This window comes from Carassius carassius, chromosome 26 (genome assembly GCF_963082965.1).
Source record: "Carassius carassius chromosome 26, fCarCar2.1, whole genome shotgun sequence".
NCBI classification, from domain to species: Eukaryota; Metazoa; Chordata; class Actinopteri; order Cypriniformes; family Cyprinidae; genus Carassius; species Carassius carassius.
Window position 1 is genome coordinate 5,805,313 of NC_081780.1, and position 27,801 is coordinate 5,833,113.

Here is a 27,801-nt window from a genome sequence, read left to right on the forward strand (position 1 = left end):
TTGATTAAAAAAAGTTACCCTCCATTGTCTCTCTAATGTTTGTTTTTCTTTGTTTCTCATTATTCTTGATGATTCTCATTAGATTCTTACTGTAATATAATTATTTTCTGATTTAATACAGTATTAATCAGCATAAATTAAAAGAAGTACAGCAAATGCAACCATTATATATATATATATATATATATATATACATTTTTTTCATTAATCTGCATTATGCTAATGAGAATTAGCAATGCAATGTGCATAATATCATGATGACAGCACAATAGTCCTAAAAACAGGCCTCACTTTTGTTACTGATGCCAAATATATATATATTTTTCATGCAATTCCCCCACAGCTGCAAGCACAGAAGATGTAAGTGGTCTTAGAGCATAACACAAGCTCTAGTGCCTTTCAAAGTAAACGGTTGGACAAAAAACACAGCCAGCATCTCTGCAAGCAACCTCTTAATCATTGAAACTAATAAAGCTTAATGGTTTATTCTGAGTGTGCGGGAGAAAATGCTTACAGTGGTACAGGAGAATGAGACTCTGAGGAAATGCGCACATATTGTACACGGATACTCGTAACTAAGATTATGAAAAGCATTACAAGTTAGGAGTCTCAGAGCAATATCAAAAGTGTCCCTGAGCGCAGCTGCACGTGCAGCCCCTCCCATCACTGCAGTGTGTCCCCAACACGGAGCTGCACAAGGAGGCCCTCAGAACTCTTCCGAGTGCATTCTGTGCTGCGCTGTGCTGTGTTTGGGGGCCACCTCCTGGATGAGATCAATAAATTCACTCTTCTCCAGACAGGCTCTGCACTCCTCCCCCCACAAGGCCAAGAGTCTCTTCAGCTCCAACACTCGCATTTTAGACAAAGCATCCCTGCTCCAGTCGAGAACCGGACGCTCTGTGTCAAAACAGCAAGAATGTCCATTTTAAAACTCTCGAGATTACAAATCTCCTCAAATGCAGTGAATCTTATGCATGAATACGCCCTACCGTATCTGAGCTCACAGATCTGGCCATCCCTACTCTGAAGTCGCTGGCAGATTTTGTGGACAGGAACATGTGCGCTGAGGGGGCGACTCACCTCACCTGTCACTTTGGCTGCAGCATCATTGGAGGCTCCCAGGTAATAACACTGAGGTGAAAGGGGAGAGAATTAGAACTACAGTTCAGTATATTTCATTTAATCTCTATATTTTCAAAGATGGGCCAGCAACCAAAGAAGAATAAGAACCAAACTGTGCTTGTTTTTTGTTCTTACGAGTCGATTCTCTTTCCCAGTAGTCTCAGCGCAGGCTCTGATCAGACCCTCCTCCACCAGCTCTGGGGACAATTCTGTGTGTCTGAGCACCAGTGAGTTATAAAGCCGCCCCAAAAACCCCACACACACTGCAAAACAGACACACACATACAAAATAAACAGAGGTTATTTTTACTGGAGGGCTGAATTCATATGATATTAGTTATATAACAGGGTTTCTGTGGATCTTAAAAATGTCTTGAATCTTAATTAGAAAGTCTTAAATCCATACAATCATGGGATATTTCTCAGTATTTTTGTTTTGTTTTCTTATACAAACATCTAAGCATCCTTAAATAAAGATACGTTTACTTGAGATGCAAATTTAATTGAAGTATTTTTTTTCAGAGAAATTGAATGAGGTGAATTCATAATGAAAATTTGTTTTAATAGAAAATTAATTTTGATTTTGCTCAGCCTATTTGTTCTTGATTTAATCATAAACTAAAGTTTCACAAAACTTTATATGTTCAATTTGCATCTCAAGTAAATGTATCTTGACTTAAGGATATTTAGACATTTGTGCTCTTGGAAATTGTAGTGCATGCAACATTTGCCAAAATAATGCCATGCCATAAATTTGATCAATTTCGCAAAAAGAACACCACTTTGTTGCATATGTATTGTAAAATAAAAACTAATGGCGATAAATTGGATTTTATTTTCTTTGAAGCGTTGCTAACACAAGACATTTTCATTTAGAGACGATATTGAATGGTTTTCCATTCAGTATATTCCTAACATTTTCTTAGTCTTAAGTATGCCTTTAAATTAGTTAATAAAGTCTCATAAATAAAAAAATAAAAGCCCTATGTAATAAATGTTAGTAATGTTTCTGCAGAACATAAACGATGTTTGTAGCCTACATGCATTGAATAAGTGTATAATAACGCATATACGCCATATTAGTATTACAATAATATGGGTTTTCAGTTTGCAATCCAAAACCAGGACTCACCTCTTCAATATTGACTTCATACAGTGAATATCTTGTATTCACTATTGTGAAAACGCTCATGCACTTGTGTAAAATAACCCAGCATAGTTCAGATGACTATTTTTAAACTCAGGGACTCATGCGTATTGCAAGCCAAGCTGACCAACCTCACCTTCGCATTCTTCTGCATCAGTAACTGAGAATAAAACAACACATAAAAGCAAAAGTAACGGGGTGGCAAAGGAGCTGGTTAAAGACATGACTCTGTGCGCTTAAAATGCGCTTGTGCGCACTTTGAAGTGAACTTCAATACCCAGGACCCAACACCCACCGGCGCTGTTTTGGAGCTGTTTCTAAATCAGGCGCTGCTCTCTTGACGTTCCAGTCGACATTAGAGCAGTGGCGCTCTGATTGGCTAATAAAGCCGCCCATCATTAAACAGCTTCTAGAAGTCCATCCCTTCTCATTTGCATATGAAAACCGGCTTCCGGTAGAATTCTTTGGAAAACATGGCTGCCATCGGGGTTCACTTTGGATACACATGTGCTTGTGTTGCCGTATTTAAGGTGAATTAGTTATGACTGCGAATCATTTCAGTTTTATTTAATCAACGCAAATATATAAACAACGAAAAAAAAAAATCTAATATGTTTTGTTTGTGTTGCTGAATAGATAATAATGTGACAGACAAACCATACAGTTTATAATAAGAGTAGTTGTTTTCATATAGGATGGGCGAGCAGATGTTGTGGCAAATGATGCAGGAGACAGAGTCACTCCAGCTGTGGTCGCATACAGAGACACTGAACAGGTAATTGTCCAGTGATGGACATCTGGAGAATCAGACTGCATGCAATGAGCTTTCGCATCAGGACCAAAAGCAGAGAGCCTTGAAAATCTGTAAGGATAAGAATCAAGCATACAATAAAAACTGAAATTCATAATTACAAAGCATATCTCTAGTCTAGTGAATAGTGTGAAAACTATGTATTATGTATATTGTATTGTCTCTATATTACATAGTGTGCTTAGTTTTTCATAATAGGTGTGCATTATGTTGTTTGGATGCTATTGTCCCATCATTTTCCTCATGGGACAAATATAACAATATAATAATTCTGCGAATTGGATTTAGATAAATGAGCTCATGCACAAACCAAAACTCCTCTAAATCCTGCCATATATACAAACACACACACACACAAACATATGTATGTATATATTTATTAAATATTAAAGTGCTGTAAGATGTCTGGATTCATTTTTTATGATTTGTTTAATCTAAATGTTAATAAGTGAAGCAAGAAAGTCAGGGCATATGATGGTCTAAGGTTTTATTTAATTAATTTAATTTACTTTATTTTTTTTCTAGATTGTGGGAATCGCTGCCAAGCAGGGCAGAATACGAAATGCCACCAATACAGTTGTCAAAGTGAAGCAGATCCTGGGCAGACAGTAGGTTTTTCACGTTGTATGCTGAAAAAAAAGACTATACTGACAATATTTTCATATTTTTAATTACATAAAAATTGAATCATTTACACTTCTGTAGATAAATCACTGAATAATGTTATTAAGAATTTATTTACAGCCAAATTAGCATTAGCTTAATAATAATACATTTATATAAATAATAACCACAATATAAAAGTCATTGGACTTATTATGTATTTGATAGCTATGATGACCCAGATGCTCAGGCACACAGAGAAGAAAGCAAATGCATTGTAAGTACATGCTGCTGTTCTCAAATACTGACAGAAAAAAAATCACAACAGTAACTATAAAATCTAAACCACCTGCTTATTTAAAAGGTGTATGTTTTCTCATTCACTCCTAGGTTGTCAACAAGAGTGGCCTGCCCAGATATGAAATCGACACAGGAGAAACGACCAAGTATGTCTCACCTGAAGATGTAGCTAAATTGATCTTCCATAAAATGAAAGGTATTATCTTAATCCTTCATTTCTGTTCATAGTATGTTTAACGTGAACCAGTCATAATTATTTTATGTTTCCTGCAGAGACGGCCCAGTCGGCCTTGGGTTCAGACGTGAAAGATGCTGTCATAACAGTGCCCTTTGAGTTCGGAGAGATGCAGAAGAATGCACTCAGGTACTGTATGTGCTTGATGTGTCTGTAGATTTTGAGATGAATGCAAATGAATTCAAATGATGTAACACCGTTATCTAACTCCCAAAGCTGTGTCATGGGAGATGTTTTATAAGAGTCAGTGCTGTGTTGTAGGCAAGCTGCAGAAAGTGCCGGGTTCAATGTGCTGAGGCTGATCCACGAACCCTCCGCTGCTCTTCTAGCGTATGGAATCGGGCAGGACTCACCGCTGGGAAAAAGGTACCATTTTTTGCATTATCTCAGATGGATGGATTCTTTTAGCTTAAAAGTCTCATTCTTATTCCTCTTTTCCACCACAGTCATGTGCTGGTGTACAAACTCGGAGGCACGTCCCTCAGCGTCACCGTCCTGGAGGTGAACAGCGGAATGTACCGGGTCCTGGCTACACAGACGGATCACAGGATCGGAGGAGAGAGCTTCACATATGAGCTTGCGCAGCACCTTGCTGCAGAGTTTAAAAAGTCAGTAGATATCCCGAAACTCATATTTAACTTTTAAGAGTGTGCTTTAACTTTGTTATGATAATGGAAGTGACACTGGGAACTGTAGGTTGTTTCCAGTGCTAAGCAACTTTACAACTTTTAGAATTTGAAGTCTTTTGGTTTTATCTCAAGTGTTATATAATGCAAAGCAGCTTTTTTTGTACTGATGCAAAACTGAATATTATAATATACTATAATATTTATGAATATTATCTATTAGTTTACATTGATTTAGTATTTAAATTGTTAAATAAAATTTAATTATCAAGGTAAATAAGAAAATAAGTTAAAAGTTAGCAATTTATTATACTTTATAATAAAAAAATAGGCATTTAACTATATGTAATATACTTATGTAATACTAGTGTAATTTATATTGAACATTAATGACTATAAATGTTAAATATATTATGTTATATATGATATGATAACTTACACTGCCATTCAAAAATTGAGGCCAGTTTTTTAAAATGTTTTTGAAAGAAGTCTCTTATGCTTACCAAGGTTGCATTTATATATTTGATCAAAAATACAGTTAAAAACCGTAATATTGTGAAATATTATTACATTTACGTCTTAAAATGTCATTTATTCCTGTGTTGGTAAAACTAAATTTTCAGTATCATTACTTGAGTCTTCAGTGTCACGTGATCTTTCAGAAATCATTCTAATATTGCCAATTTTCTGCAAAAGAAACATTTCTTATTTTTAAACATTTTTGTGAAACTGATCCATTGTCTTCAGGACTCTTTGAAGAACGAAAATTTAACAGAAATTGAGAAATCTTTTGCATTATTACAAGTATTTTACCTCTTAAACTTACTTTTAATCAATTAAATGCATCCTTGAGGAATAAAAGTATTAATTTCTTTAAAAAAAAAGAATTATAATAATCTTAGCGACTCCAGATTTTGTTCATACTGCCCACCACTACATGGATGTCATTGCTGTTTTAAATCCTATTGTGTGTTTGTCATGTGTGTCTCCAGGACTTTTAAACAGGGTGTGACGGGTAACCCCAGGGCGATGCTAAAGCTCATGAATAGCGCTGATGTGGCCAAACACACTCTCTCCACCCTGGGCAGTGCAAACTGCTTTGTGGACTCACTCTACGATGGCATGGATTTTGAGTGCAATGTCTCTCGGTGAGATCAAGCTCAAAATGAGTATTATACAGAAAATCATTCCTTTAGCTCATCTCTATGTCTCATACGTTTCTGTCCTAGAGCCCGATTCGAGCTAATATGCTCCAGCCTCTTTAATAAGAGCATTCAGCCAATTAAAAGTCTTCTCGAGCAAGTAAACCTGTCCACCTCTGACATCAACCAGGTAAAACATCTTTTCAATACAAATGTGTGATCATTAGAGGGAGCTGTAGATGTGCATCTCAAATTTCATGCATAAAAAGATAAAACTGAGCCTTTTTTAAAGCATTTAAGAGGCATTTAATACACTTTTAAATATAAAGGTGCTTCATGATGCCATAGAAGAACCTTTTTTGTGTAAATGGTTCCATAAAGAACCTTTGAAATCTGAAGAGCCTTTCTGTTTCACAAAAGGTTCTTTGTGGTGAAAGAAGGTTCTTCAGATGAGAAAAATTAAAGAACCTTTGACTGTATGGTTCTTTGTGGAACCAAAAGCGGTTCTGCTGTGGCATAGCTATTAAGTATACAGAGTAAATAGTAGATTATTTCAGTGTTTTACATCTAATTATAGCAAGAATGGCACCACAAAACTTTAAACTAGGCCTTTCTTGTCTAAGGTGGTTTTATGTGGAGGATCAGCTCGTATCCCGAAGTTGCAGCAGATGATCAGGGATTTATTCCCAGACGTGGAGCTGCTGAACTCCATCCCCCCGGATGAGGTGATTCCGGTCGGCGCTGCCATGCAGGCGGGCATCCTGGTGGGAAAAGACAGCCTGGCACTCGGAGAAGATTCCATCACTGTGGACTGTTGTGCCAGCGACATCACGGTTAAGGTGGGGAGCTTCAGACCATCCATAGAGCTTTGTTTAATGGCATTTTAGCACACAATTAATCAGGAGATTGCGTCTTGGACTTTCAGGAAGTGGATGACTCTGGAGAGGAGGTTTTCACGGTTTTGTTTCCATCTGGCACACCTCTCCCTGCCCGCCGCCAGCACACACTACAGGGTCCTGGCAGTCTGTCGTCAGTGAGTCTGGAGCTGTACCAAGCACAGCGACCAATCGCACAGGTTAGCACTCTTTTAACAGACATTCCAGTGCAAACCTAAAATTAAATGAGACGTTCGGCCTGTATTGTGCATTTCGGCTGATTTCTCCTTAATGTTATTAACTTGAAATGTGACTTTTAATTTTCTAGATGGTACTTAGAGACTTGGAACCTAAAGAGGAGCTGCATGATATTGTCACAGTGCTGACAATGAAGAGGTAATGAAATAAATGAATACTTTTATTCAGAAAAGATGCATTAAATTGATCCAAAGTGACAGTAAATGATTTTTTGCTGTTTTGAATTTTCTGTTTGTTTAATTAAAAAAATGTACAGTTAGTTTCCTCCAAAATATTGATGAAAATAAGAAAAGATTATTGAGCAGCAAATCAATATTAGAATGATTTCTGAAGGATCATGTGACACTGAAGACTGGAGTAATGATGCTGGAAATAATATATGGAATAAATTCAATTTTAAAATAGATTAACACAGAAAACAGTTATTTTGAATTCTAATATTATTTCGCAATATTGGTGTTTTAATTGTATTTATAATCAAATAAATGTTGCCTTAATGAGCATAAGAGACTTCTTTCAAAAACATAAGAAAAATCCTACAGACTGCAAACTTTTGAACAGTGTATATTAAACATCAAACACTGGCTAATATTTAGTTGTAGAAAATTGTTTTTTGCTGTTATTTTGTTGCTTGTGTAATGACACGGTGCTGTATATCGTAAATTCGGTAATATTACTCATACTCATAATCATACTCTGCTCTTTCATAAAGCTCATGTCCTTATATAAACAGTTTCTGATGTGTGTTTGCGTTTCAGGGATGGTTCACTGCATGTTACGTGCACAGAGCAGGGAAGCGGCAGATCTGAAGCCATTACAATAGAAACGGCTGCTGCAGCATCTTAACCTTGAATCCCGCTGTCAACGTAATTCCATACAGTAACCTAAACACCTGCATCTCATGCTGTTTGTGGTTTTCCACTGCTCTAGATTCCTCTAGACCTTAACTGAAGCAAACATGTTCAAGTTCTTGTTGAGTTAAAGTAGTAGCTCACCCTAAAAGCAAAGTTATTTACTTGCCCTCATGTTGTTCCAAACCTGTTGCTTTTCTTTGGAAGAATTATTATACAGCTTTAGCCATACAACAACCATTCATAGTGACAAAAGAAGAATACAAGTAGTTCTTGGTCTTGTTTGGAGCTTGGGAAAAAAATTATATGGGTTTAGAATATCATGAAGGTGTGTAAAAAAAAAAATCAGTTTTCCTTTGTGTGAATTATTAATTTAAATTAATATCCAGGTTTAATTGAATACTCCCTTTTGCATTTTTCTTTTAAAACATAAGTCATCTTAAACCTGTTGTCTGTGACCAGCATGTTTACTGAAGTTATTACCATGTGCCTTCATGTACCTGCATCACATAAATGAATACATATGTAACAAGCAAAATAACTGGATGAAGTAAGGAAGCCTGTGGCATTCACTGATACCATTAAAGCATGAAGAACCTCAACAGACTGAAGAGAGTCTTTCATATGTTGTGTAGACTGAAGAGAAGCAGGTGCAGGTGACTGAAGAGATACTTATCTGGTGCAGTCACATCTAGCAGGTGCAAAATAATGTTTTTTTTTTTTTTTTTTTTAAAGCTGCTCTCCATATTTGTCATCTGTAAATAGTACACAATAAAGACCACGGAACACAATAAACCCTGAGTTTATGTTCAGTACAGATACCTGCTGCAGTCATGTCAGGTCGACATTTTTAGCCGATTTACAATTACTGGTTCAAATTTTTAAAAACCAATCGCATATTCTGTCAAATTTTTAACTTTTTTTTTTTTACAAAAATATACAGGTGTTTTCCTACACAGTGGGTATGGGTAAAACATGTTATTTAGTATTATTTATACAGTATTATAATATTTATTAATATTTTAAATTAGCTTTTATTTTTATATTTTACATTTTACTTTGTTCTAGTAATTGTTATGTGCTTTTTTCATTTTTATTAGTTTTTGTCTTTTTTTATATATTTACATTTAGCTTTATTTTTATTTGTTTTGGCTTTAGATATTTTTAGTTTGTCAACCACTGAACTAAAGCAAGTTTAAGAAGGTTAACCTCTTCATCTAATATTTACATTTAGGCTTTATTTCAATTAAATTAAACAGCTTTTAATTAATGCTGTCAAACAATTAATCGCATCCAAAATAAAAGTTTTTGTATATATAAATACACACATATTAATGTGTATATTTCAGATGTTATGTTTATATATTAAATATATTTACTTATATAAATATAGACATAAATATTTTCAAAATATATACTCTGTGTTTTTATATACATATTAAATATATACAGAACACGCATATTATGCAAACAAAAACCTTTATTTTAGATGCGATTAATCATTTGCACTACTTTTAATAGTTTAACTTTAAAATAACAACATTTAAAAACATTTTGAATTTGCTTGAGAATTTTTAATTTATTAACTTAAGCATTTATGAAGATACAATACTCCATGAGGTAAGCTATCGTACAACAAACCAGAAATTAATGTTCAAACATGAAATCAAAAAATCTGTCTTATGACCACTTCCTCCCCTGCTGCCAACTTCCTGTACAGTTCCTTCAGGTCTTCTGGTTGTGGGACTTTGGACCCTGGTGTTGGTGGAAGCTCAAAATCTGATGATACCTGTGAGTCTGATTTCGGCTCCATGGCTTCTTCCTTCTTGGGTTCGACGTCACTGCTGTCAATCACATCTGACACCACCTCACCATTGGTCCCTCGGTTACTCTGCTCACTAGTAACGGCCTTACTTTCATCCACTTGGAAAAGAACAGTGTCCATTTGACTGAGGCTCTCCATCCCTGCGTCCGATATATGAGTGGACTGTGAGGAAGTCAAGTGAACAGAGCTGCTGTCATCCTCATCTTCATCCAGAAACAGCTCGGGTGACTGGGACTCTGTGTTTTCGGTGGAAAGTGTTTGAGTATTGTGGTTGTTCTGACTGTTATCCAGTTCGCTCTCATCCGTCAACACTGGTTCCGCCTTAAAGAACTTTTGCCAACAAGGCAGAGTTGTTTTGGATTGGGATGGGTCTGACTGAGTCAGTTTTGAGAATGGCATTTCTTTGCTTTCTGTGCAAGGTGGAGGAGGTGAAGCAACATCAGATGAGTGAGGTATAGGAGGTTGCTGGGTATCATCTTTATCATTATCGTCATCATCGTCGTCATCATCATCATTTGATTCAGTGCAGTCCATGTAATTAGAAGAGTGTGTGGCAAGACAGGGCTCTATGAGGGAAGACATTGGGTCCGTATCATGAGAATCTTTTTTAGGGCTATGAGGCTGTTCACTAACGGCAACAGTGGTCAGGTCGGTCACTGTTATTTTTCGCCGCCTTGGAGCTGTGGAAACCTCCTCAAACAGGTCGTTATCACCATCTGAGCCTTGACGGAAAGATATAAGTTTAAGTATAAGTTTAAAAGCGATAGTAAAAGTTGTATTAATAATGAAAGCCACTCGTACCTTCTGATGTGCACCACTTTCTGGTTCTTTTGAGGGTCCCAAGTGGTTTGTAGACAATCTCCTCCCTTCCAGACTGTTTTCTACACAATGGCTTTAACCTGAATTAGAAAAAAACATTTTTTTATAGTAATAATCTAAAGTCTTATGACAACACGGTACCAAAAAATAAGGTTTGTCCTTACAGCTCCATGACGTCTTCCAGTGTCTTTCCCAACGGAATGACATTGGGATAGATGTGAACAGGACAGATGTAGGAGAGAAAGTCCTTAACCTAGTCACAGGAAATAGACACAGGATTATAAAATGCAAACATTGTGTATAGTGTGTCACATTAAGAATATCCTTCCCGGTGGGATCTGTCTCACCTCCAAATAAGAGGAATGAAAAGAAAAGCATGCTCTGTAGGAACTACTTCCCATCCTAAAAAGAAAGACACTGTGAATAAATATCTAAAATATAATTAATAAAAAGTTTATCACACACACACACAAATATATATATATATAGTAATTGGATGCAAAGTTTATTCTATTTTTACATTCAGATTTCCTGTACCATCATCTAACATTTAAAGTTGATCTTTTAAAGATTATATTTAACAGTGCTATTTAATTATTTTTTAAATGAAAATTCATTTCTTATTTTAATACTGTATTTTAATTTTTTTTTACAACTAATCTCAATATAATTGGAGAATTTTAGAGTCTTATTCTGATAAATAAATATTAATAGAAATGTTAATAATGCCCATAACATGAAGCTTATAAGCTGCAGCTGGGATTTTAACACCAATGCTTTGTGACTCACTTGACGACGACAGAGGTCTTTCTGGTCCGTTCTCCAAACCATATGGTTGAGGGTTTGATGCTGATGATGTTTAGAGGAATGCCATTCGGAGCCGTGGAGCCGCACGGTAACCTGTTTGCCCTGAAGAACTCCTCGTCCTGTGAAAACCACCACTGTGATCTCTGTCTAGTACATATATGACGGTGTCATTATGCAAAGGTTGAGTGTACCTTGGGGTGCCTACAAGCGTGAATCTGTGTTGCACGGTCGGTGGTCACGTGACACAAAATTTCAGGCATTTTTTTGAACATATCCAAGCTGTTCACGTGTATCTATAAGAGATAAATAGTGTTGATGTTTTAAAGCAATAAAGAAAAAAAACTAACACAAAAAAACAATGTCTGACCTGTGAGCTGAACTCTTGTCCCAGATTGGTAAAGAGGTACTCATAACCGTACGCTGCCTTACAGTTTAACCAAACGACATGGTACGGACTCTGACAGATCCAGTCCTGGACCAGCTGTCTTATCCCTGCCAAACAGGCCTCCTAAAACAGAAAAAACAGTAATGAATGAACCTTTTGAACAAGCTCTGTATGATATGAGGATATGATAAATGCGTACCCTGCTGGGGATCTGATGATACTTGGGATCAAAAAATGTGGTGTCGATATACACACTCTGAATGTCTTTTACCCTGCAGCACAAACGTTCGAATGCTATTGTTATATAAAAATGTGCTATACTTATTTTAATATGTGCTATCTGAATACCTGTCTCCAGAGTGCAAGTACTCCATTCGAGCTGCGTCTCCGACACCCAGTCTGAAGTCCCCTGTATAGAGCACTGTACCCTGAGCACCCTCAAACAGAAACCTGTGTTTAAAGTCAATATTAATTCAAAACTGACTCTTTTTATGTTCTTGATGCATGTTCATGCACCTATTTTGCTTACATGACTGATCCTGGACAGTGTCCCGCTGGAAGCAGAGAAACAACAACATCCTCCGACTTAACAGAAAAACAAATACAACTTCAGATCAACTCAAAAAAACTCTGAAGAATAAATTTGGGGGCTAAACACACACCTCTCCAGTGATTTCATCCATCAGAGATATGCGAGTTGGACTGTCCAGTTCCAGTGGGACCTAGTATGCAAAGATTCTCATATTAGATTCTCAAAATCATTTCATGAAAAATTTCATAACGGAGATTGGTACTTACAATATGATCTTCCCAGAATGCATATTTGGGGTTATTAAGAAGGAGCTCCTTTGTGACAAATGAACAATACAGCTTGACTGTTAAACTAACGGAGACAAAAAAGTCAGATTTTCTGTACACACATATAAACATACATAAATTAACATTTTAAAAACTAAAATTTATGCAACAAATTAGAATGTGATTTTTTTTATGATATATGGAAAAAAGGGTTATTAAATTTGAGATCTGTTAAAGATTACTTCGATCTGTCATTAAATTCTTAATGTTTTTACACATCACACTAAATCTAAATGCAAAATACAACAGATTACAAGTAGAAAACACAAATTTACATTTTGTACATAAACACATTTTGAGAAACTAATACTGAAGCATCAAATAGTAGGCCATTTATAACTCAAAAAAATTAATATATAAACAAATTTAATTCTGAGATTTAAGTCATGCATATCAAAACAAAGTAGTATACACATAATAGTACATGATACTGGAGACAAAGCCAACAGTTACGTAAACTTTTACAGTTAAAAGTTTATAAACCAAAGTTTAATAAGAAAAGGATGTTTCATATGTCACGTGGGTTGGATTATTTAAAGCTGTCACTCACCTGAACTTCAGTCTTCTCTTCAGTAAAGGTCCTTTCAACCCTTTCATATGATCTATTAGATATAAACAACAACATGTATATCAAATAAAACAAAGGTCGTAGATACAATGTCCTTTATAAACGCACCTTTGTGGCAGTGAGAGAGAAAATAAGCTCTGGCGTGTAAATTCTCCCGGTCAAATCGGTCCAGGGAGATGTTGGGATACTCCTTCATGCGGCCAGCAAACGAGCTCATGCTGACTGCTTCGAGTTTGAGCCGATAAAACACTGAAAAGGCAGCTGAGAGGTCAGGACATCACGACCCAAACTCTTTCTGGGCGAGACGCAGCACCCCTGCATCTGTCTGTCCTCCTCTTGGCATCGCTTTGGCATGAAACCACGTGATTCGGAAATAAACATCTGTAATTTGATAGCGCGTGAATAGCACAGCGACATCTACTGGACTCGAACACAATCATTAAAACATTGCGAAAAGCCACAGTAGTCGTTATACTCTAAAACAGCACATTGCGGGAAAAATTGCGAACGATGTAAAGCAAATAATTAGGCATGTTCTGGAACTGTTCGCTTTGTTTTATCTAGGCAAGATCCCGGGTATAATTTTAATTGGCCGACCAAACGGTGGAATTCCGGGTGTGCTTTCGATTGGCCATTTCTCCCTCAAGAGTGTTCTTTTTTTTTGTTGCTAAATGCATTTTAACATTTTAAATGGTATATATCCTTCAATTGAATTTCTACATCTGCGATTAGGCTTTGACAGAAATAGCTTTGTTTTTTGTAAAGGTATAGAAACCACAGAACACTTATTCTTCCAATGTCCTTTCATAGATGCTTTGTGGACTGACATTCATGACTGGCTCCATTCTAATATCCCACTAGATCTCTTTACTCAGAATGATATTATTTATGGCATTACCTTACAAAACAATGATTTAGATTTTTTGATTAACAATGTCCTGATTCTTTGTAAATTTTACATGCATAAATGTAAATACAGGTCGGTTAATCCTAAATTTTCTGTTTTTCACAATTATTTTTATTTCCTTTACTAAAGCCTTAAAGAGAATGAAATGCAAATATGCAATTAAACTTGATAATTTAATTGAAAGATACGCCCTAGCACCTAGAATGTTTCTTACAATGTTTTCTGACAATGTACTTTATGATTGTTAAAAGATGCACTATTTTTGTTTTGTCTTTTATTTGTTGCACCCGTTCTGTTTCAAGGAATACTACTGAAACTTCATGCCACTTTGTTTTGTAAATGGAACTTTGTCAATAAAGTTTGAAAAAAAAAGCCACCTATGTTGCTAGGAAACAAATGATGCGCAAGATTGTTTCCGTTGACAACTCAGCCGTCTGTCACACGAATCGATGTAAGTTTGTATTAAAAACCTTACTAATAATAAATATAACACATTGTCGTTTATAATCAGCGTATAAGACGTGTTCTGAGTAAATTAGACTTGATTCGTAGCTGTCAACGTTTGTAAATCCAGAATATTAAGTGGTCGTTACCCGGTTAATGTTTTTGAGCGAAACATTTGTGCATGCTTTATTGTTGTAACTACATGCGATAAGTTGATTTAACTTGATTTCGTACAAAAATGTAATTTGTAGTGAAACTGTATTTATACCAAAGGAGAACACTGGGATGTATTTATCTATCCTACACAGAAATAATGTCCTGCTCAGTTTTAACGGATAACAGCGCCAAGCCGAGGTCCATGAGCCGAGCAAAGCAGTGGACAGAAGAGATCGAGAACCTGTTCAGATTTCAGCAAGCTGGATACAGAGATGAGCTGGAGTACCGACAAGTCAAACAAGTCCAGGTTTACATTTCTGACGTATTACTACAGTATTAGCAATTATTACATTATATGATGCTTAAACAGTGCTTAGAATATACATACAAATTCAGAAATGGCATGCAATATATTTGATATGTTCTTTGATTATGCAAATGTGAACATATATATATATATATATATATATATATATACATATATATAAACATATATATATATATATATATATATATATATATATATAAACATATATATATATATATATATATATATATATATATAGTGTGTGTGTGTGTGTGTGTGTGTGTGTGTCTGTGTGTATTCATATCTACAAACCAAATTTTTTTCAGACACCTTCAACATTCCTCACATTATATATCTCACATTACATACTAAAGTTTAGAAAAAGGTAATAAAATCTGGAAGAACTCAAGAGTTAAACAAATTCATCTTGATAATGTCAGATAACTTTAATGGAAAGGTAATGGATTAGAATCAACCAAAAACTATTCAGTTGTTAAATTTAAACACTTAAGCAAAACATGGTCAAGTCAAAGTGTCTGAATAATTCTTAGTCCCAAATTTTTATCAGTTTTACTGGTAGTCTCTAATATATATATGTATATATATATATATGAAGCTCATCAACTAAGCTTTATGAGATATTTTTGATTATTGAAAGTGTTTATGCTTTGTCAGTTAATTTATTATTAATACCTAATTATAGCTTACAGTTTATAATATAAATTTCAGTGTTTTCCTATTGAATATGGCTGTGCTGTCTTTTCAGATTGACCGTTGGCCGGACACTGGGTTTGTGAAGAAGCTTCAGCGTCGAGATAACACATTTTACTACTACAACAGAAAGCGGGAGTGTGAAGATCGAGAGGTCCATAAAGTGAAGGTGTACGCGTACTGACAGCTCCTCGACCCCACCAGCACTTAAGCCATTTTAATGCATGATCAGAGTTGCCCTACTGTACTTTTAATGTAAGTCTTCATACAATTTTGGAATAAAACAAATGATTTAAATAAACATTTTTTTCACATGATTGTACCGTTTGGTGTTTCATATTTCTAAGGTGAATAAATAGCCAAGCTTTCATCTCTTTAATAAATTCTACAAGACGTAGGCTGGTACAGTTTCAGTGGTTTAATAAACCACGAAAAATGTAAATAATAACGGTCAGCGTGGCCCTTTAAGAGCGCGTCACTTCCGGTTTCATGTAGCGAGTCGTCATAACTGATGTTTTGAAGTCATGCGGATAATGCTCCGATCGGAAAACACCCGTGTGATTAATAAATCCCTCCGTGTGTTATATACAGGTAAGTTTCATATATTTAGTAGTTTATTATACTCGAACTCCCTCTGTGTCTGTCAGATAGTTTGTTTTCTTTCACATTAGCTTGTTAGCTTTTTCAACAATGTTTGTGGTCATATTTACATTTTCTTTCCAGATGAAAACATTGCTCTTAGCTGTCACATAAGACTAAAAAAATCCAGTTTAATGGATTATAATTATTGATCAGTATGTAAGTGAATATTTCAAAAACAGTTCATGCACCTGCACCGTTACATAAATTAAAGCTAAAAATAAAGTCACTTTAAATAAAATAAAGACATTTACTTTAAGGTGTTTAGATGAACGGGGTTATCTGAAAAGGATGTACGATTGTTTTGTTAGTACCACGAAGCAATTTTAAATAGGCCACCTTTTTGAGAAGAATCTAGACTAGAACAATCAATACTAGGAAATGAATGCAAGTGACATTTGACACTAATGGTCCATTTGCTTTATTTGATTACAGAGCTGTAAAAATAGTCTGGAGATCATCAATCTTCTATGCTTGGATAACTTTTGAGCTACATCCAGAATTTTTGACATTATCCATTATCATAATGAAGATTTGCATCGGATTGCAAGGTAATAATAAAATTATGTATATATAGTTTTAAGAGCTTAATTTTCCTGTTAAAAGAATAGTTCATCAGTTTTTTATTATAATTAATGTGCATCATGTTGTTCCAAAATTATTTGACTCGCAGAACAAAAAAACTAATAACAGTAATGTACATTTAGTCATTTAGCTTATGCTCTGCATAAGCCACAAACCACATAAACTAAGCAGAGCTTTCTTTCCTTCTGCACTGACGTCAAGATCGAGCTCTCACATGACCGATCACACATTTTTAAGGCTGTTCTTATGCTTTCATGATCCAGTACGCCTGAATCAACTCAAGACCCTTGGGCTGATTGTTAGAAAGGCAGGATTGTTGTGTTGTGCTGAAGTGCTGAAGCTCTGGGATTTGTTAGTTCATATCACACACTTTTGGCATGCCATGAAATAATGAGTAAACTAAGTGAATGTTTTAATGATTTAACGCTCTAGGTAACCCGACTGTGAATATGTCCTGCCTCTGAATTGCTTGCTGTAAGGAGCAAACCCAAGCTAAAGAGCAGCGGACATGCACTGCCGTCCTCCGCTTCACAGGGGGAGCTGCTGGTAGAAGATATCAGGAAAGGGTGTGTGCACTGCTCTGGCCATGGATGACTTCACCACACGCACCTATGGCACCAGCGGCATGGACAACAGGCCTCTGTTCGGGGAGACATCTGCCAGGGTAATGTACGTTATATTATCAGGACCATGATTTTGTTATTGAACATCAGTTATGCTTTGAAAAAATGTCACATTGTAATTGCAGTAGTAAAATAAAAAAATAGTAGGTTGTATTTTGGATTATAAAGAGCAATATCTAGGAGGAGTATTGCATATAAAAAGAAAAAGAAAAAGAAAGAAAAAAGTTAATTGTGACTTTAAAGGAATACAGTAGTCCACCAAAAATGAAAATTTGCTGAAAAATATTTAGGTGAAAAAAGCTTGTTTAAAATAAATAAATTAATTAATCATCAAAGCATTTTCGCTTCAAATCCTTTATTCAGCCTCTATTCGTAATCTTGCTTTTTTCAGTGAGAAAAAAGGTATTGTATTAATCAGGATGGAAATATGCACAGATCAAGTTGTTTACAAGTGAAAACATTTCTTAACAAATATATTGATGGATTTTGGTGTGAGAGGACAACATGAGATGGACTTTTCACTGGAGGAAGCATTTTTATGGATTATACACTCTTATAGACCCTTATTATTTCATTTCACATTTTTGGGTGAACTATTCCTTTAAATCTCACAACGTGACTTTTTTTATTTGAAACTTTAACCAGCTTTGTTCACTCTTGTGGCATTCCATAAATTGGTGCTATGTAAATTATAAATAATATTTACTGCAGCACCTATAAGTGCAACTATTTTCTGTCAGCTGCTATTTTTGTGGATCACTTTCAGGATAGAATCATCAATCTAGTGATCGGTGGACTTGCGTCTTTACTCGTTCTGGTGAGTTTTACCACTAATAAAGATCTCAGTATATATCTGTTCATCATATTGTCATTATTAACTCTGAAGTTTCGCCATCTCTTTCAGGTGACCATCATTAGTTCATTCGTCTTCCCATCTCTCCCTCCCAAACCACTGAATATATTCTTAGCCATTTGTATCATGCTAGTCTGTGGATCAGTGTTGGTTCTGGTGAGTAAGCACTTGTAATCAATGTAATCTAAAAAGCATTATGCTTTAATTGTTTAAATGGTGCCAAAGAGAAATAAAATTAGTTTTCTCTCTCAGATACGCTGGTATAGGCAAGGAGATCTGGAGCCCAAGTTTCGCAACTTGATCTACTACATGCTCTGTTCCATCGTTCTGCTGTGTATTTGTGCCAACTTGTATTTCCACAACGTGGGACGTGATAAACAGAGCAATGCCTTATAAAGCTGTTTTCACGGGAGCCGTCCCAATCAGCGGAATGTTCATCATTATGTGGGTGCTTTGGAACCCCACATAACCCCACTCGAGTTCTTCACTCAGGAGAATTCATTTTCCTACAAGCCCCATTTGTGTGGGCAGGGCCAGTCTGCCTTTGGGAGTCATTTTAGCGGACTAAACATATTATAGATGCAAATATACTAGCGATCAGTAGCACTCTGGGATGTCCGTGCACACATTTTGCACCCTTAATGCTGTACACAGCTTTACCTATATGCCAATGTAATGACAAGACTGGGATGTTTTGAAATAAGCCATGGCAGTGTAATGCACAATGCTTTTATATTTGTACATGACACACCTGTGGAACATTCCTAATTAAGAAATTTTTTTTTGTATTTAAATTATTAGAAATTCAATCTTGAATAAGAGCACTTGATTAAAGACATGCAGCAGTCATTGTAAATAATGCTTTTTGTTCATTTTTATAAATTACTGAACACTGTGTTATTTGATATGGTGAAAACCTTACAATTTTGGTTATCAACTGTTGTAATTTTGGATTTTATGTAATGTATAAATACATATACACAAAATACATTTGTTGTGCTTTATTTTTTAGTACAAATACAGGTTCTGTTCACATTTCACCAGGTCTTTGTGATGGTGCAGCTGGGTTTAGACAATAAGTATTTACGTCTTTGTCGTTGTACAAACTAGATTAATAATGAAAAAATTCAACTCATATCTACAGCTAATTAAATTAAAGTGGGATTTTAATTTATATATATTTTTTAATAATAATTATTATAATAATAATAATTACAACTTTTTTTAAGTAGGCCTGCATTCAACTTTCTGGGTTGCAAACAAATACATAAAGTCTTGCAATATCCCAAAATACATTTTTTAAAAAGTGCTACTTGTTTGCAAGAATGATAAAAAAATAACAAAGCTCATTTTATTTATTCAGTATTTTGTGAATATAATAATACAAAAAATAACTGCTTGACAGTTTCCTCCATGAGGGATGAGAGGATTGAAAAATACAGATACTGACTGATAAATCATTGATACTGATTATTAAATACTGATATTGACAATAATGTCTTGTTTCAGTATCATGCATTCCAAAGTTTTTAAGTGAAGACTAATCTGACTACTGGTAAAGCATTTTTCATTATATAAATCAATGCTTGACTGAAAATATACCGGAGTTGAAATCCCAGTTATTGATTATTAAAGCAATTAAGTGTTTGCCTTTCATATATGAAAGTTTTGGTTCAAATCCCACTGTTGCTCAAGTCAGTCTGAATCCAAAGCATTCAGCAACACAACAGGTGCAGTTGATAAAGCATTGTGCTTTCATCAAGGAGATCTGAATTCAAATCTCACCATTGCTTCTATAACTTGTCGTTACATTCAACAAAGTACCATAAAAGCAAGGGGTAAAATGTGAAAGCCACAATGGGTTTGTAGTTAAGTACATGTTTTCAGCTGATAAGGCTGTGATGGAGGCATGGATTCAAATCCCAGCTCAAATAACAATCACCCAGCTGAATGCTTTAACTGGTTTATTGTAGAAACACATACAGGTGAAGAGAGAAATATAAGTTCCAGCACATGCTCAAACAAGAGATCTGTGGCTCACAGATAAGCGCTGCCTAATGGTTCAGAGGTTGCTGGTTCAGTACATTCACACAGAGATCAGTCATTAGTTAGCATTTGACCACTGGATTTACAAAAATCATTTCAGGTTTCAACACAGCATCAACTACTGATGAACACATTGATTTTGATTTTAATTATCACTCAAGTTATTTTTACTTTTGTTCGTCTTTCAAACTCATTAAAATGCACAAATTCACCTACTGGTTCCTACCATACAAGTCGTGCTCAAAAAACGAAAGCTGGTTCAGGTTGGGTTAACTACAACATTTCAAAATGTCTTTCTTTATCATTTGCATATATTTTGCTTCCTCTTGTGGCCAACACGCGTGTCAGCATTAATAAATGAAACCACAAAACCAAGACGTCGAATGAAGGTTAATGTAAATAATAATCCTGAAGTTATTTCAGTAAGTATCATTGCTAAATTTATTTTGGTTGTAGTTCAGGCACTAATATCACTGATAAAATAAAAACGGAATAAAAATAATATAATTTTTTATATATATATATAATTTAATTAAAACCATAACGCATAAAAATAAAAACTAACAAAATCTTAATAACAACTAAAAAATAAAAAGGCATAAATAATACCAAAATAACACTTTCTGCTGGTGAGATAACGGAGTTTTGTCATGTATCATGTATTTTCAGAAGCAGCCTCAATAATAAACATTTTTGCAATTTTGTTAGGTATTATGTGCAGAAATTAGACATTTCTTCTCCAAAAAAAACTTTAGTTGTTTTAGCTCAGTAAACCATTTGAAGTACCTTCATTGGGGAGAAGTCAGATCTTCATAATTTAGGATTTACTGAGATTTAACCAATAACATTTATTTCCTCTTCCCTGTTCCTTAATCTCTAAACTGCAATAGTTCAGTTCATTTTATTAATGAGAACAGATCATTTCAATGGGACAACAGTAATGACATGCAAGTGGTGACAAAATTGTGTTTATTAAATAAATAAACACATAGGCACTAACTTATAGAGAAGGTGAATATTTAAACCATTTGATAAATTATGGCCATCTAGCCTAGCGAACATTTGGAATGATGCAAACATTCCTGTACAACTGCTTTAATTAATATATCAGAACAGTGCAGCTTCAAATAGCTTTATATCAAGTTTTAATTTTAAGCAGGAAAGTAAGCTACAAAAACTAGTCAAATCTAGACATACACAGACACACACACACAAAAACTTTAAAATAATGAATGTATTATATCATTTTAAATACACCACAAAAAAGTGTAGTTTCAGAGTATTTCATGTTTTTAACTGCACTGAGACACAGATGAGGCTCAGGATGATAAATAAATACTGAAGTGTTTTGATGCACGCACGTTTCTTTTGATGATGTTTGGATGATCCTGCATGCTGCATTTGTCCTTATATAAAGGTATGAATCCTCTAAAGTCAGAGTTTTTGTGACTTGTGGTTCAGTCTGATCCCTCTTCCTGGTTCTGCAGAATGGGATCTGTATGGAAAAACCAATGGTTAGAGAGCTAACACAACCTGTTTTAGCTTGCAATCTCTGGTGATTTATTAAAGGGCATACTAACACGCAAAACATTTTTACTTCATATTTTTTTAACACTGCAACAGGAACAATTTTATTGACATTAGTGACTGTAATCAAATTACATATATTTAAAATGTAATGCATTGCATTACTGCACTACCAGGAAAAGTAATTAGTATACAGTAAAGTGTTATACCGGCTCTGTTCATTACCTGTCAGCGTTCCAAGCGGAAGGACAGAATCCGTGCTCATGTCCTCATTAGTAGGAATAAAACTGCTTGGAGATGGAACCATGAGCACGGCTCCTTCACCCATCGCAGAACTCTCTACAGTTTCCCCAACTTTAGGAGAGTCCAGAGTCTTAACAAAGACAGGAGAATTTCATGAGCAGGAAGGTGGCATGAGAACACTTTTCGTTTTTGTAATGGATTCAGAAAATGAAACCTTTTCTTCTTCTTGTACATCTTTCGATCTCTCTTCACTCTGCTCCTCTTCTCCAGAGTTGTTTTGGTTTTCGGAAGGCTCTTCCTTCTCAAGCTCCTGCTCTCCCTCCAGCTCTGATTGGCCAAGCGGGTCCGAGAGGTCCTCTGAGGTCACCGTCTGGATGATGATCCCAGGGTGGGACATCTGGACCGTCACATTCTCATTGTCGGTCTGATGCAGACGGTGAAAGAAGGCAGAAGAGAGAGAGAATTACAGGCTTTGCGAATATTTTAGTATCATTAACATAGTATTAATATTCTGATTTCATTTTTTGTTTAAATAAAGTACTTAAAATTAAAACTTAAAATAATTCTGTTTAAAATAATTTAAGTTTTGTAATTTTGTTATATTGTTTTTTTGTCATTTTATTCGTTTTATTCCCCAAAAATAATATATATATATATATATATATATATATATATATATAAATAATTATCAATAACATACTATTGTAGTTTTTATTCATATTTATTTATTTTTCAAAATTGTACTTTTAATAAAATAATTAAAACGGAAAATAATTACAAATTCTGTGTTTTGAGTTGTTTTTGTCATTTTTATTCGTTTTTTCAAAAACGCATAATGGATATATGTGTGCAAAATATTTACTTTAGTGTCAGCTATATACTATTATAATTGTTTTATATTGTTGTATAATATAATAGTTTTTTTTTTCTTCTTTTTTTTACTTTTAAGTTTCATTTTTGTAATTTTGCCGTGTGCTTTTGTCATTTGTAATCAAATTTTTAAACGTTTGCTTAGTCTTTAATTATTTTTATCTCAGTTTTAGTTTTGGTGATTTTAGTACTTCAATAGCAAACTAAATAGACAATGTTAAAGTAAAATAGTTGCCTTAGCAAATCATTTTTATGTTATTTCATTTCAAGTAAAAAATATGGTTTTTAATAATTTTAGTTAACTGTAACCCTTGTGCACACAAAAGACTTACGGTGAGGCTGTGTAAAATAATCTGGTCTGGTGAAGACGGTGAAGCAGCAGCTGTGAGTGTGACCGTGGGATTGGCTGAGAGTGTGAGTGGGAGGCTCTGATTGGTTCCTGTTTGGAGGAAATATGTTCCAGGGGTACCAGTGGGCTGCAGGTGAAATGACTAGGGAGGAAATTACACACATGATTTATAAACACAGCTTATATATCTTATAGTTTTGAAAAATCTGAGGTACTCACAGGGAGTAATTCAAAGGTCTGTAAAGCCCCGGAGTTCAGTGTGATGGTTTCACTGTCTGAGGCACCGCTTGCACCGTCTGAAGAAGCTGTGGAGAGAGAAAATGGTGCATTAAATCTACAATGCCACCGAACTGTTATAACCACAAAAATTCACTGCAGCAGGTTATCTGACTCACAGACATGTGTGATCTGTACTGGAATCTGGACCGGGATCTGCAGTGCGGTGACGGGGCTGGGCGAAGCACTGGCAGATCGAGAACCAACCACCACAACCTTGTTCATCGCAGACGGCGGTGCCTCCACAACATCCTGCAGTCCTTTCAACAAGACTACACACCACAGAAAACACTGCTTTAGTGTCTGAACTCACATTATAACAGAAATGCTGAACTATACAGACTATATCTCACCAGGAAAGGGAAGTTCCTTGTGATTGGCCACTTGTCTTTTGATGGTCCACCATTTGCTGCGGAGCCACTGAGGCGAGCGAACACTGCTCCACCCACCGGCCAGAATGTCCCAATTAATTTCATTCTCATCATCCACACCCAGTTCAGCCATCCTGCTCATGCATAATTATGATTAACGAGTCATAATTAGTTTGTGAATAGGTATTGTGAATTGTGCTGTGAACTACCTGCGAACCAGGTTGATGTCATCTTCTTTGGTCCACTCCGTGCCACCACTCTGTTTCCAGTTAAGGTAGTTGAGCCATTTGGAGCGGCACTGTTTCTCTGAGCGAGTGCCGACTAGTTCAGCCACCGATGCCCAAGAGACTCCCTGAGTTACAACGTCACCCGCCTCTGTGCCCGTCAACTCGTGGACCACCTCTGCCAACCTTCTCTCCTCTTCCTCCGTCCATTTTCCTAAAGCATGAGCGTTTAAAATGATGTCAGGCAAATAAATATAACATAATAGTTATAAAAATACAGTTTATACAGTTTCTACAGTATAAAAACCATTACGCCTATGGGATGTCCCCACTTTTCACAAAAACAAACGTGTGTGTGTTATAATCTACCTCCTTGATGGGACACTACAATGAAAATTTGGAAAAGCTGACCTGTGTTGCAAGTGTCCTTCATGAGACGGCAGCGGTCCTTCACAGACGATGCACTGCGCCCAAGTGCCGCCCCAATGGTAGCCCAGTCATTCCCATGTTTCTCCCTTAGCCTAAAAACACACAAATCAGACAATGCAGATCACACATTTAGCTCACACTTCACGACATCCAAGATTCATGGCTCAACTTACTCTTTCAATTTATTGATCTCCTCATCAGTGTATCTAAACGACAAGAATAGAACATGTTCAATATTACACCAGTCATTTATAATTGATAAGTTTGGATCTGTGAATTTGTTTAAAAGGTAAATAAAACCAACTTACTTGCCTACGTGGTTTCGGTTATCGTACATTCGTAGTACGCGTCTGTATACAGCAAACAGCGGTCTGTTCAAACCACACGCTATACTGCGGTAAAAATCCTTTCGCTCCTCTTTCGACATCTCAAAGATGATCTCCGCAGGGTCTCGAATCCCTCGGTTCTGAGTCCGGATGCACAGACAGAAGAATAGTGAGGGTGCAACTCAAAGATGGCACCTCCAGCATTTGTGATGCATCTATAATGCATGCTCACCTTTAAATAATGCTCTATGTTGGTCATCAGGAGATCAATCTCCTCTTTTGACCACATACCCTGTTTCCATTTGTGACCTAAGGATATATAACAGATAACAAGACTGTGTGTACTGATATCAGGTCCTATATTTCTTAAGCTGGGTTTGCATGACAATACAGACCTGTATCAAGAACAAATGTGTTTTACCTTTATTAACCAGTGTGTCTTTATCCTCTTTCGTGGTGAACCAAGCTTGACTGACAGCTGATACGTCTTTACCTTTTTTTTGGACAGAAGAATCCTTATCCTGTTGACAAGGAACATTTTGAGATTTATATCTACCTAATCAGAAATAAATAAATAAATAACACAATAAATGAAGTCTTAAATCCATGCAAAGCCAGCCATTAATGCTGATAACCAAGCTGTATAGCACTAGTAAACTAATTATGTTTCTACTGTTGTTTCAGAAGGGTCGTCTGATTCCAGCTCCCCATCTCTCATCTCCGTAGCAGTCATTGTCACCTCGAAACTTTCATCACCTTCTGTAACTAAAATCAGCACAAACCAGTTAATATAACATCTCTCTTTACAGTTTAATGCATGATATCATCATTAAGTCCAAGTGATGCATGCAAGTTTTTTTTTGTATTTATTCATTTTATTTAAAATATTTAACTATTTTAAATTATATGTGAAAATATTACAAATAAATACATGTATGTATTTTCTTTATTATATAGAATTTTAAAGGTAATTGATTTCATAAAAATATTAAAGCATGGCTTTATAAACATCAGTATTTGTATATAACATATGTGAACATTGATTTAAACAATTATATGTTTTTTTCTACTTCTGTATATAGTGCATTATTTAATTTTCAGTTTTTTCGTATATTGTTGATATATTTCATCTATTCTGTGTAATTCCTATGTATTTCTGCATTCTCATGTTTGTTTGCACTATGTCTGTACTTTCTTCTGTAAAAGAAGCTCAAATTCCTCGTAATAAAGCTCTTTCTGAGTTCTGACTATTTGCATTATCGTTTGGTATGAAAGTCACTTAAATATATAAACGGAGTATAAACATGTGCATGCGTGTTTATACTCACTTGGCAGAGTGACAACAGAATACTCCATCGAGGTAGAGTCCTGGGGGTCTTCTCCGTCTTCACTGGACAACCGCAGTCGTTTGTGAACAGGTTCGGCGGTCCCGTCCGAACCCAGATCCTCCCCATCTACATGTCAAAACCACACAAGCACATTATATAAACAAAGACAGTATTATAAAGCACATCATCATGAGGTCGTGTGTCTCACCATTTTGAGGACAGTGCAGAATGATGTTCCCATCAGTGTCCTGAGTGAATGTGACAGAATTGACGGATTCGAGGGTCACAGTGGCCGGGACATCTCCTGTGTTCATGCTCAGCCTATAGGTTCATTCACACACAGTCAGACTTTACACTCACTTTTAATGTGCTAAAGATAAACCTAAACACTTTATATGCATTATAATGGATATTTACAATTTCATACAGTTTGCTTGCAACAAATGCTGCTGTATATATTTCTGCATAGGTATTTAAACCAACGCAAACTTTTAAAAAACACACATTTGTATGTGAAAACATTTTTTATGAAGAAAGCTGAATCATATCAGTTTGGAGAATAATTCTATTTCTATGCACCATTCTGATTATCGGCTTCTTGTAAATGTCCTGCTGTTTGGTCCTTTAATAAAAGCAGATGAGGAATAATGAGACGCCATGTTTATGTGCAGCATGAAGCCGTGAGGACTCGACGGTATTTATTCGATGTCGCTGCGTTATTTTTCATTCGAAGAAGAGAAAGATACAAGTGCAGCGCACGGAGTTGAGCGAAAGTGAACTTTAGCTTTGGTTTTGGTACTTACTTCCTGTTTTGGGTACGGGGACTTCGCAGTGACCAGGATGAAGGCAAATACCAGGATGGAAGATACGCTTTTTTTTCTGCCTCTTCTCATGCAGAGCGGAAGCGTCTACAGAAGCCCGCCGGTGACTTCCGCTTCTGAAAGCTGTTTGAATTTTTTTGACTGAATGTTCGTTTGTGTTTTAAAAATGCACATTTAATGTAGGTTGTCACCTTATGTTTGGACGAAACTCGTTAGTAGAGTAAGGTTTTCATCTGTGGTAAGTAAGTTTTAATATAGTAACCAACACGCTTTCAGATTAATTACAGTCTCAGCGCCATCTGCTGTTGAATCTGGAGAAAATTGTATTTTGTTCTATTTTATTTTATTTGACTTTGATTCATTTCTTGTATGCCGTTTTGTTTCGCTTCTAGTATAATTAATAAGAATGTCTCAATCTGTGAAAACTTACGGTTGTATTTATGTTAGCAAAATGCAAAATAAATAATAATAATAAAATTGCTTATTCAAGTGTAGGCCTACCTTGTTATATCTTTATAGGGACAACGCCTAAAC

The 27,801-nt window shown here is 35.6% G+C and overlaps 6 protein-coding genes across 9 annotated transcripts; 3 read left to right on the forward strand and 3 right to left on the reverse strand.

Moving 5' to 3' along the window:
• Window positions 1-469: 469 nt before the first annotated feature.
• Window positions 470-2,591, reverse strand: cdnf (cerebral dopamine neurotrophic factor). The gene is made up of 4 exons (XM_059510866.1): window positions 2,406-2,591; window positions 1,258-1,385; window positions 990-1,131; window positions 470-897 (listed from the first exon to the last, which is right to left on the reverse strand). Exons 1-4 carry the CDS (start codon window positions 2,491-2,493, stop codon window positions 707-709), a joined length of 549 nt encoding a protein of 182 aa, XP_059366849.1. The 5' UTR covers window positions 2,494-2,591; the 3' UTR covers window positions 470-706.
• Window positions 2,592-2,678: 87 nt separating this feature from the next.
• On the forward strand, window positions 2,679-8,572 carry LOC132105613 (heat shock 70 kDa protein 14). Its single transcript, XM_059510864.1, has 14 exons — window positions 2,679-2,799; window positions 2,964-3,044; window positions 3,606-3,688; window positions 3,912-3,960; window positions 4,074-4,179; window positions 4,257-4,347; window positions 4,480-4,584; window positions 4,665-4,826; window positions 5,837-5,992; window positions 6,074-6,176; window positions 6,610-6,825; window positions 6,912-7,061; window positions 7,190-7,257; window positions 7,878-8,572. The coding sequence occupies exons 1-14, from the start codon at window positions 2,743-2,745 to the stop codon at window positions 7,963-7,965; spliced, it is 1,515 nt and encodes a 504-aa protein (XP_059366847.1). The 5' UTR covers window positions 2,679-2,742; the 3' UTR covers window positions 7,966-8,572.
• A 994-nt stretch (window positions 8,573-9,566) lies between these two features.
• Window positions 9,567-13,721, reverse strand: dclre1c (DNA cross-link repair 1C, PSO2 homolog (S. cerevisiae)). The gene is made up of 14 exons (XM_059510867.1): window positions 13,341-13,721; window positions 13,215-13,266; window positions 12,605-12,689; window positions 12,469-12,528; window positions 12,336-12,391; window positions 12,155-12,256; window positions 12,006-12,078; window positions 11,789-11,929; window positions 11,613-11,714; window positions 11,404-11,540; window positions 10,962-11,016; window positions 10,779-10,867; window positions 10,597-10,694; window positions 9,567-10,517 (listed from the first exon to the last, which is right to left on the reverse strand). The coding sequence occupies exons 1-14, from the start codon at window positions 13,447-13,449 to the stop codon at window positions 9,637-9,639; spliced, it is 2,040 nt and encodes a 679-aa protein (XP_059366850.1). The 5' UTR covers window positions 13,450-13,721; the 3' UTR covers window positions 9,567-9,636.
• A 788-nt stretch (window positions 13,722-14,509) lies between these two features.
• LOC132105617 (meiosis expressed gene 1 protein homolog) lies at window positions 14,510-16,058 on the forward strand. Of its 2 annotated transcripts, none has more exons than XM_059510871.1 (3): window positions 14,510-14,590; window positions 14,892-15,046; window positions 15,813-16,058. In XM_059510871.1, exons 2-3 carry the CDS (start codon window positions 14,897-14,899, stop codon window positions 15,939-15,941), a joined length of 279 nt encoding a protein of 92 aa, XP_059366854.1. In that variant the 5' UTR covers window positions 14,510-14,590; window positions 14,892-14,896; the 3' UTR covers window positions 15,942-16,058. The 2 variants fall into 2 exon arrangements, with proteins under 2 accessions (XP_059366854.1, XP_059366853.1); XM_059510870.1 differs by having other exon boundaries at window positions 14,586-14,721; window positions 15,813-16,012.
• Window positions 16,059-16,209: 151 nt separating this feature from the next.
• On the forward strand, window positions 16,210-19,316 carry LOC132105616 (transmembrane protein 243-like). 2 transcript variants are annotated; one of them, XM_059510868.1, is made up of 6 exons: window positions 16,210-16,348; window positions 16,832-16,947; window positions 17,414-17,645; window positions 18,371-18,421; window positions 18,509-18,613; window positions 18,710-19,316. In XM_059510868.1, the coding sequence occupies exons 3-6, from the start codon at window positions 17,568-17,570 to the stop codon at window positions 18,851-18,853; spliced, it is 378 nt and encodes a 125-aa protein (XP_059366851.1). In that variant the 5' UTR covers window positions 16,210-16,348; window positions 16,832-16,947; window positions 17,414-17,567; the 3' UTR covers window positions 18,854-19,316. The 2 variants fall into 2 exon arrangements, with proteins under 2 accessions (XP_059366851.1, XP_059366852.1); XM_059510869.1 differs by lacking the exon at window positions 16,832-16,947 and having other exon boundaries at window positions 16,220-16,348.
• A 2,139-nt stretch (window positions 19,317-21,455) lies between these two features.
• LOC132105618 (cyclin-D-binding Myb-like transcription factor 1) lies at window positions 21,456-27,584 on the reverse strand. Of its 2 annotated transcripts, none has more exons than XM_059510872.1 (17): window positions 27,250-27,584; window positions 26,655-26,767; window positions 26,447-26,572; window positions 25,792-25,883; window positions 25,540-25,639; window positions 25,351-25,427; window positions 25,101-25,258; window positions 24,966-24,998; window positions 24,775-24,884; window positions 24,349-24,577; window positions 24,122-24,273; window positions 23,888-24,040; window positions 23,712-23,797; window positions 23,476-23,634; window positions 22,488-22,697; window positions 22,256-22,403; window positions 21,456-21,998 (listed from the first exon to the last, which is right to left on the reverse strand). In XM_059510872.1, the coding sequence occupies exons 2-17, from the start codon at window positions 26,758-26,760 to the stop codon at window positions 21,961-21,963; spliced, it is 1,977 nt and encodes a 658-aa protein (XP_059366855.1). In that variant the 5' UTR covers window positions 26,761-26,767; window positions 27,250-27,584; the 3' UTR covers window positions 21,456-21,960. The 2 variants fall into 2 exon arrangements, with proteins under 2 accessions (XP_059366855.1, XP_059366856.1); XM_059510873.1 differs by lacking the exon at window positions 27,250-27,584 and adding an exon at window positions 27,026-27,227.
• Between the last annotated feature and the right edge of the window lie 217 nt (window positions 27,585-27,801).

What these genes read in the sequence shown, in the direction of transcription:
- LOC132105617 (XM_059510871.1), top strand. Translation starts at nt 14,897, where the DNA reads ATGTCCTGCTCAGTTTTAACGGATAACAGCGCCAAGCCGAGGTCCATG. An exon ending in GACAAGTCAAACAAGTCCAG is followed by an intron (nt 15,047 to 15,812) that starts GTTTACATTTCT and finishes CTGTCTTTTCAG; the next exon opens with ATTGACCGTTGGCCGGACAC.
- dclre1c (XM_059510867.1), bottom strand. Translation starts at nt 13,449, where the DNA reads ATGAGCTCGTTTGCTGGCCGCATGAAGGAGTATCCCAACATCTCCCTG. An exon ending in TCTCTCTCACTGCCACAAAG is followed by an intron (nt 13,267 to 13,340) that starts GTGCGTTTATAA and finishes TATATCTAATAG; the next exon opens with ATCATATGAAAGGGTTGAAA. An exon ending in TACTTGCACTCTGGAGACAG is followed by an intron (nt 12,079 to 12,154) that starts GTATTCAGATAG and finishes TTTGTGCTGCAG; the next exon opens with GGTAAAAGACATTCAGAGTG.
- LOC132105616 (XM_059510868.1), top strand. Translation starts at nt 17,568, where the DNA reads ATGGATGACTTCACCACACGCACCTATGGCACCAGCGGCATGGACAAC. An exon ending in TCGGGGAGACATCTGCCAGG is followed by an intron (nt 17,646 to 18,370) that starts GTAATGTACGTT and finishes GATCACTTTCAG; the next exon opens with GATAGAATCATCAATCTAGT. An exon ending in GTGGATCAGTGTTGGTTCTG is followed by an intron (nt 18,614 to 18,709) that starts GTGAGTAAGCAC and finishes TTTCTCTCTCAG; the next exon opens with ATACGCTGGTATAGGCAAGG.
- cdnf (XM_059510866.1), bottom strand. Translation starts at nt 2,493, where the DNA reads ATGTCTTTAACCAGCTCCTTTGCCACCCCGTTACTTTTGCTTTTATGT. An exon ending in TGATGCAGAAGAATGCGAAG is followed by an intron (nt 1,386 to 2,405) that starts GTGAGGTTGGTC and finishes TCTGTTTTGCAG; the next exon opens with TGTGTGTGGGGTTTTTGGGG. An exon ending in GATCTGTGAGCTCAGATACG is followed by an intron (nt 898 to 989) that starts GTAGGGCGTATT and finishes GTTTTGACACAG; the next exon opens with AGCGTCCGGTTCTCGACTGG.
- LOC132105613 (XM_059510864.1), top strand. Translation starts at nt 2,743, where the DNA reads ATGGCTGCCATCGGGGTTCACTTTGGATACACATGTGCTTGTGTTGCC. An exon ending in CATACAGAGACACTGAACAG is followed by an intron (nt 3,045 to 3,605) that starts GTAATTGTCCAG and finishes TTTTTTTTCTAG; the next exon opens with ATTGTGGGAATCGCTGCCAA. An exon ending in ATGCAGAAGAATGCACTCAG is followed by an intron (nt 4,348 to 4,479) that starts GTACTGTATGTG and finishes GCTGTGTTGTAG; the next exon opens with GCAAGCTGCAGAAAGTGCCG.
- LOC132105618 (XM_059510872.1), bottom strand. Translation starts at nt 26,760, where the DNA reads ATGAACACAGGAGATGTCCCGGCCACTGTGACCCTCGAATCCGTCAAT. An exon ending in AACCGAAACCACGTAGGCAA is followed by an intron (nt 24,999 to 25,100) that starts GTAAGTTGGTTT and finishes CTTGTCGTTTAG; the next exon opens with ATACACTGATGAGGAGATCA. An exon ending in TCCGCTTGGAACGCTGACAG is followed by an intron (nt 21,999 to 22,255) that starts GTAATGAACAGA and finishes TTTTCCATACAG; the next exon opens with ATCCCATTCTGCAGAACCAG.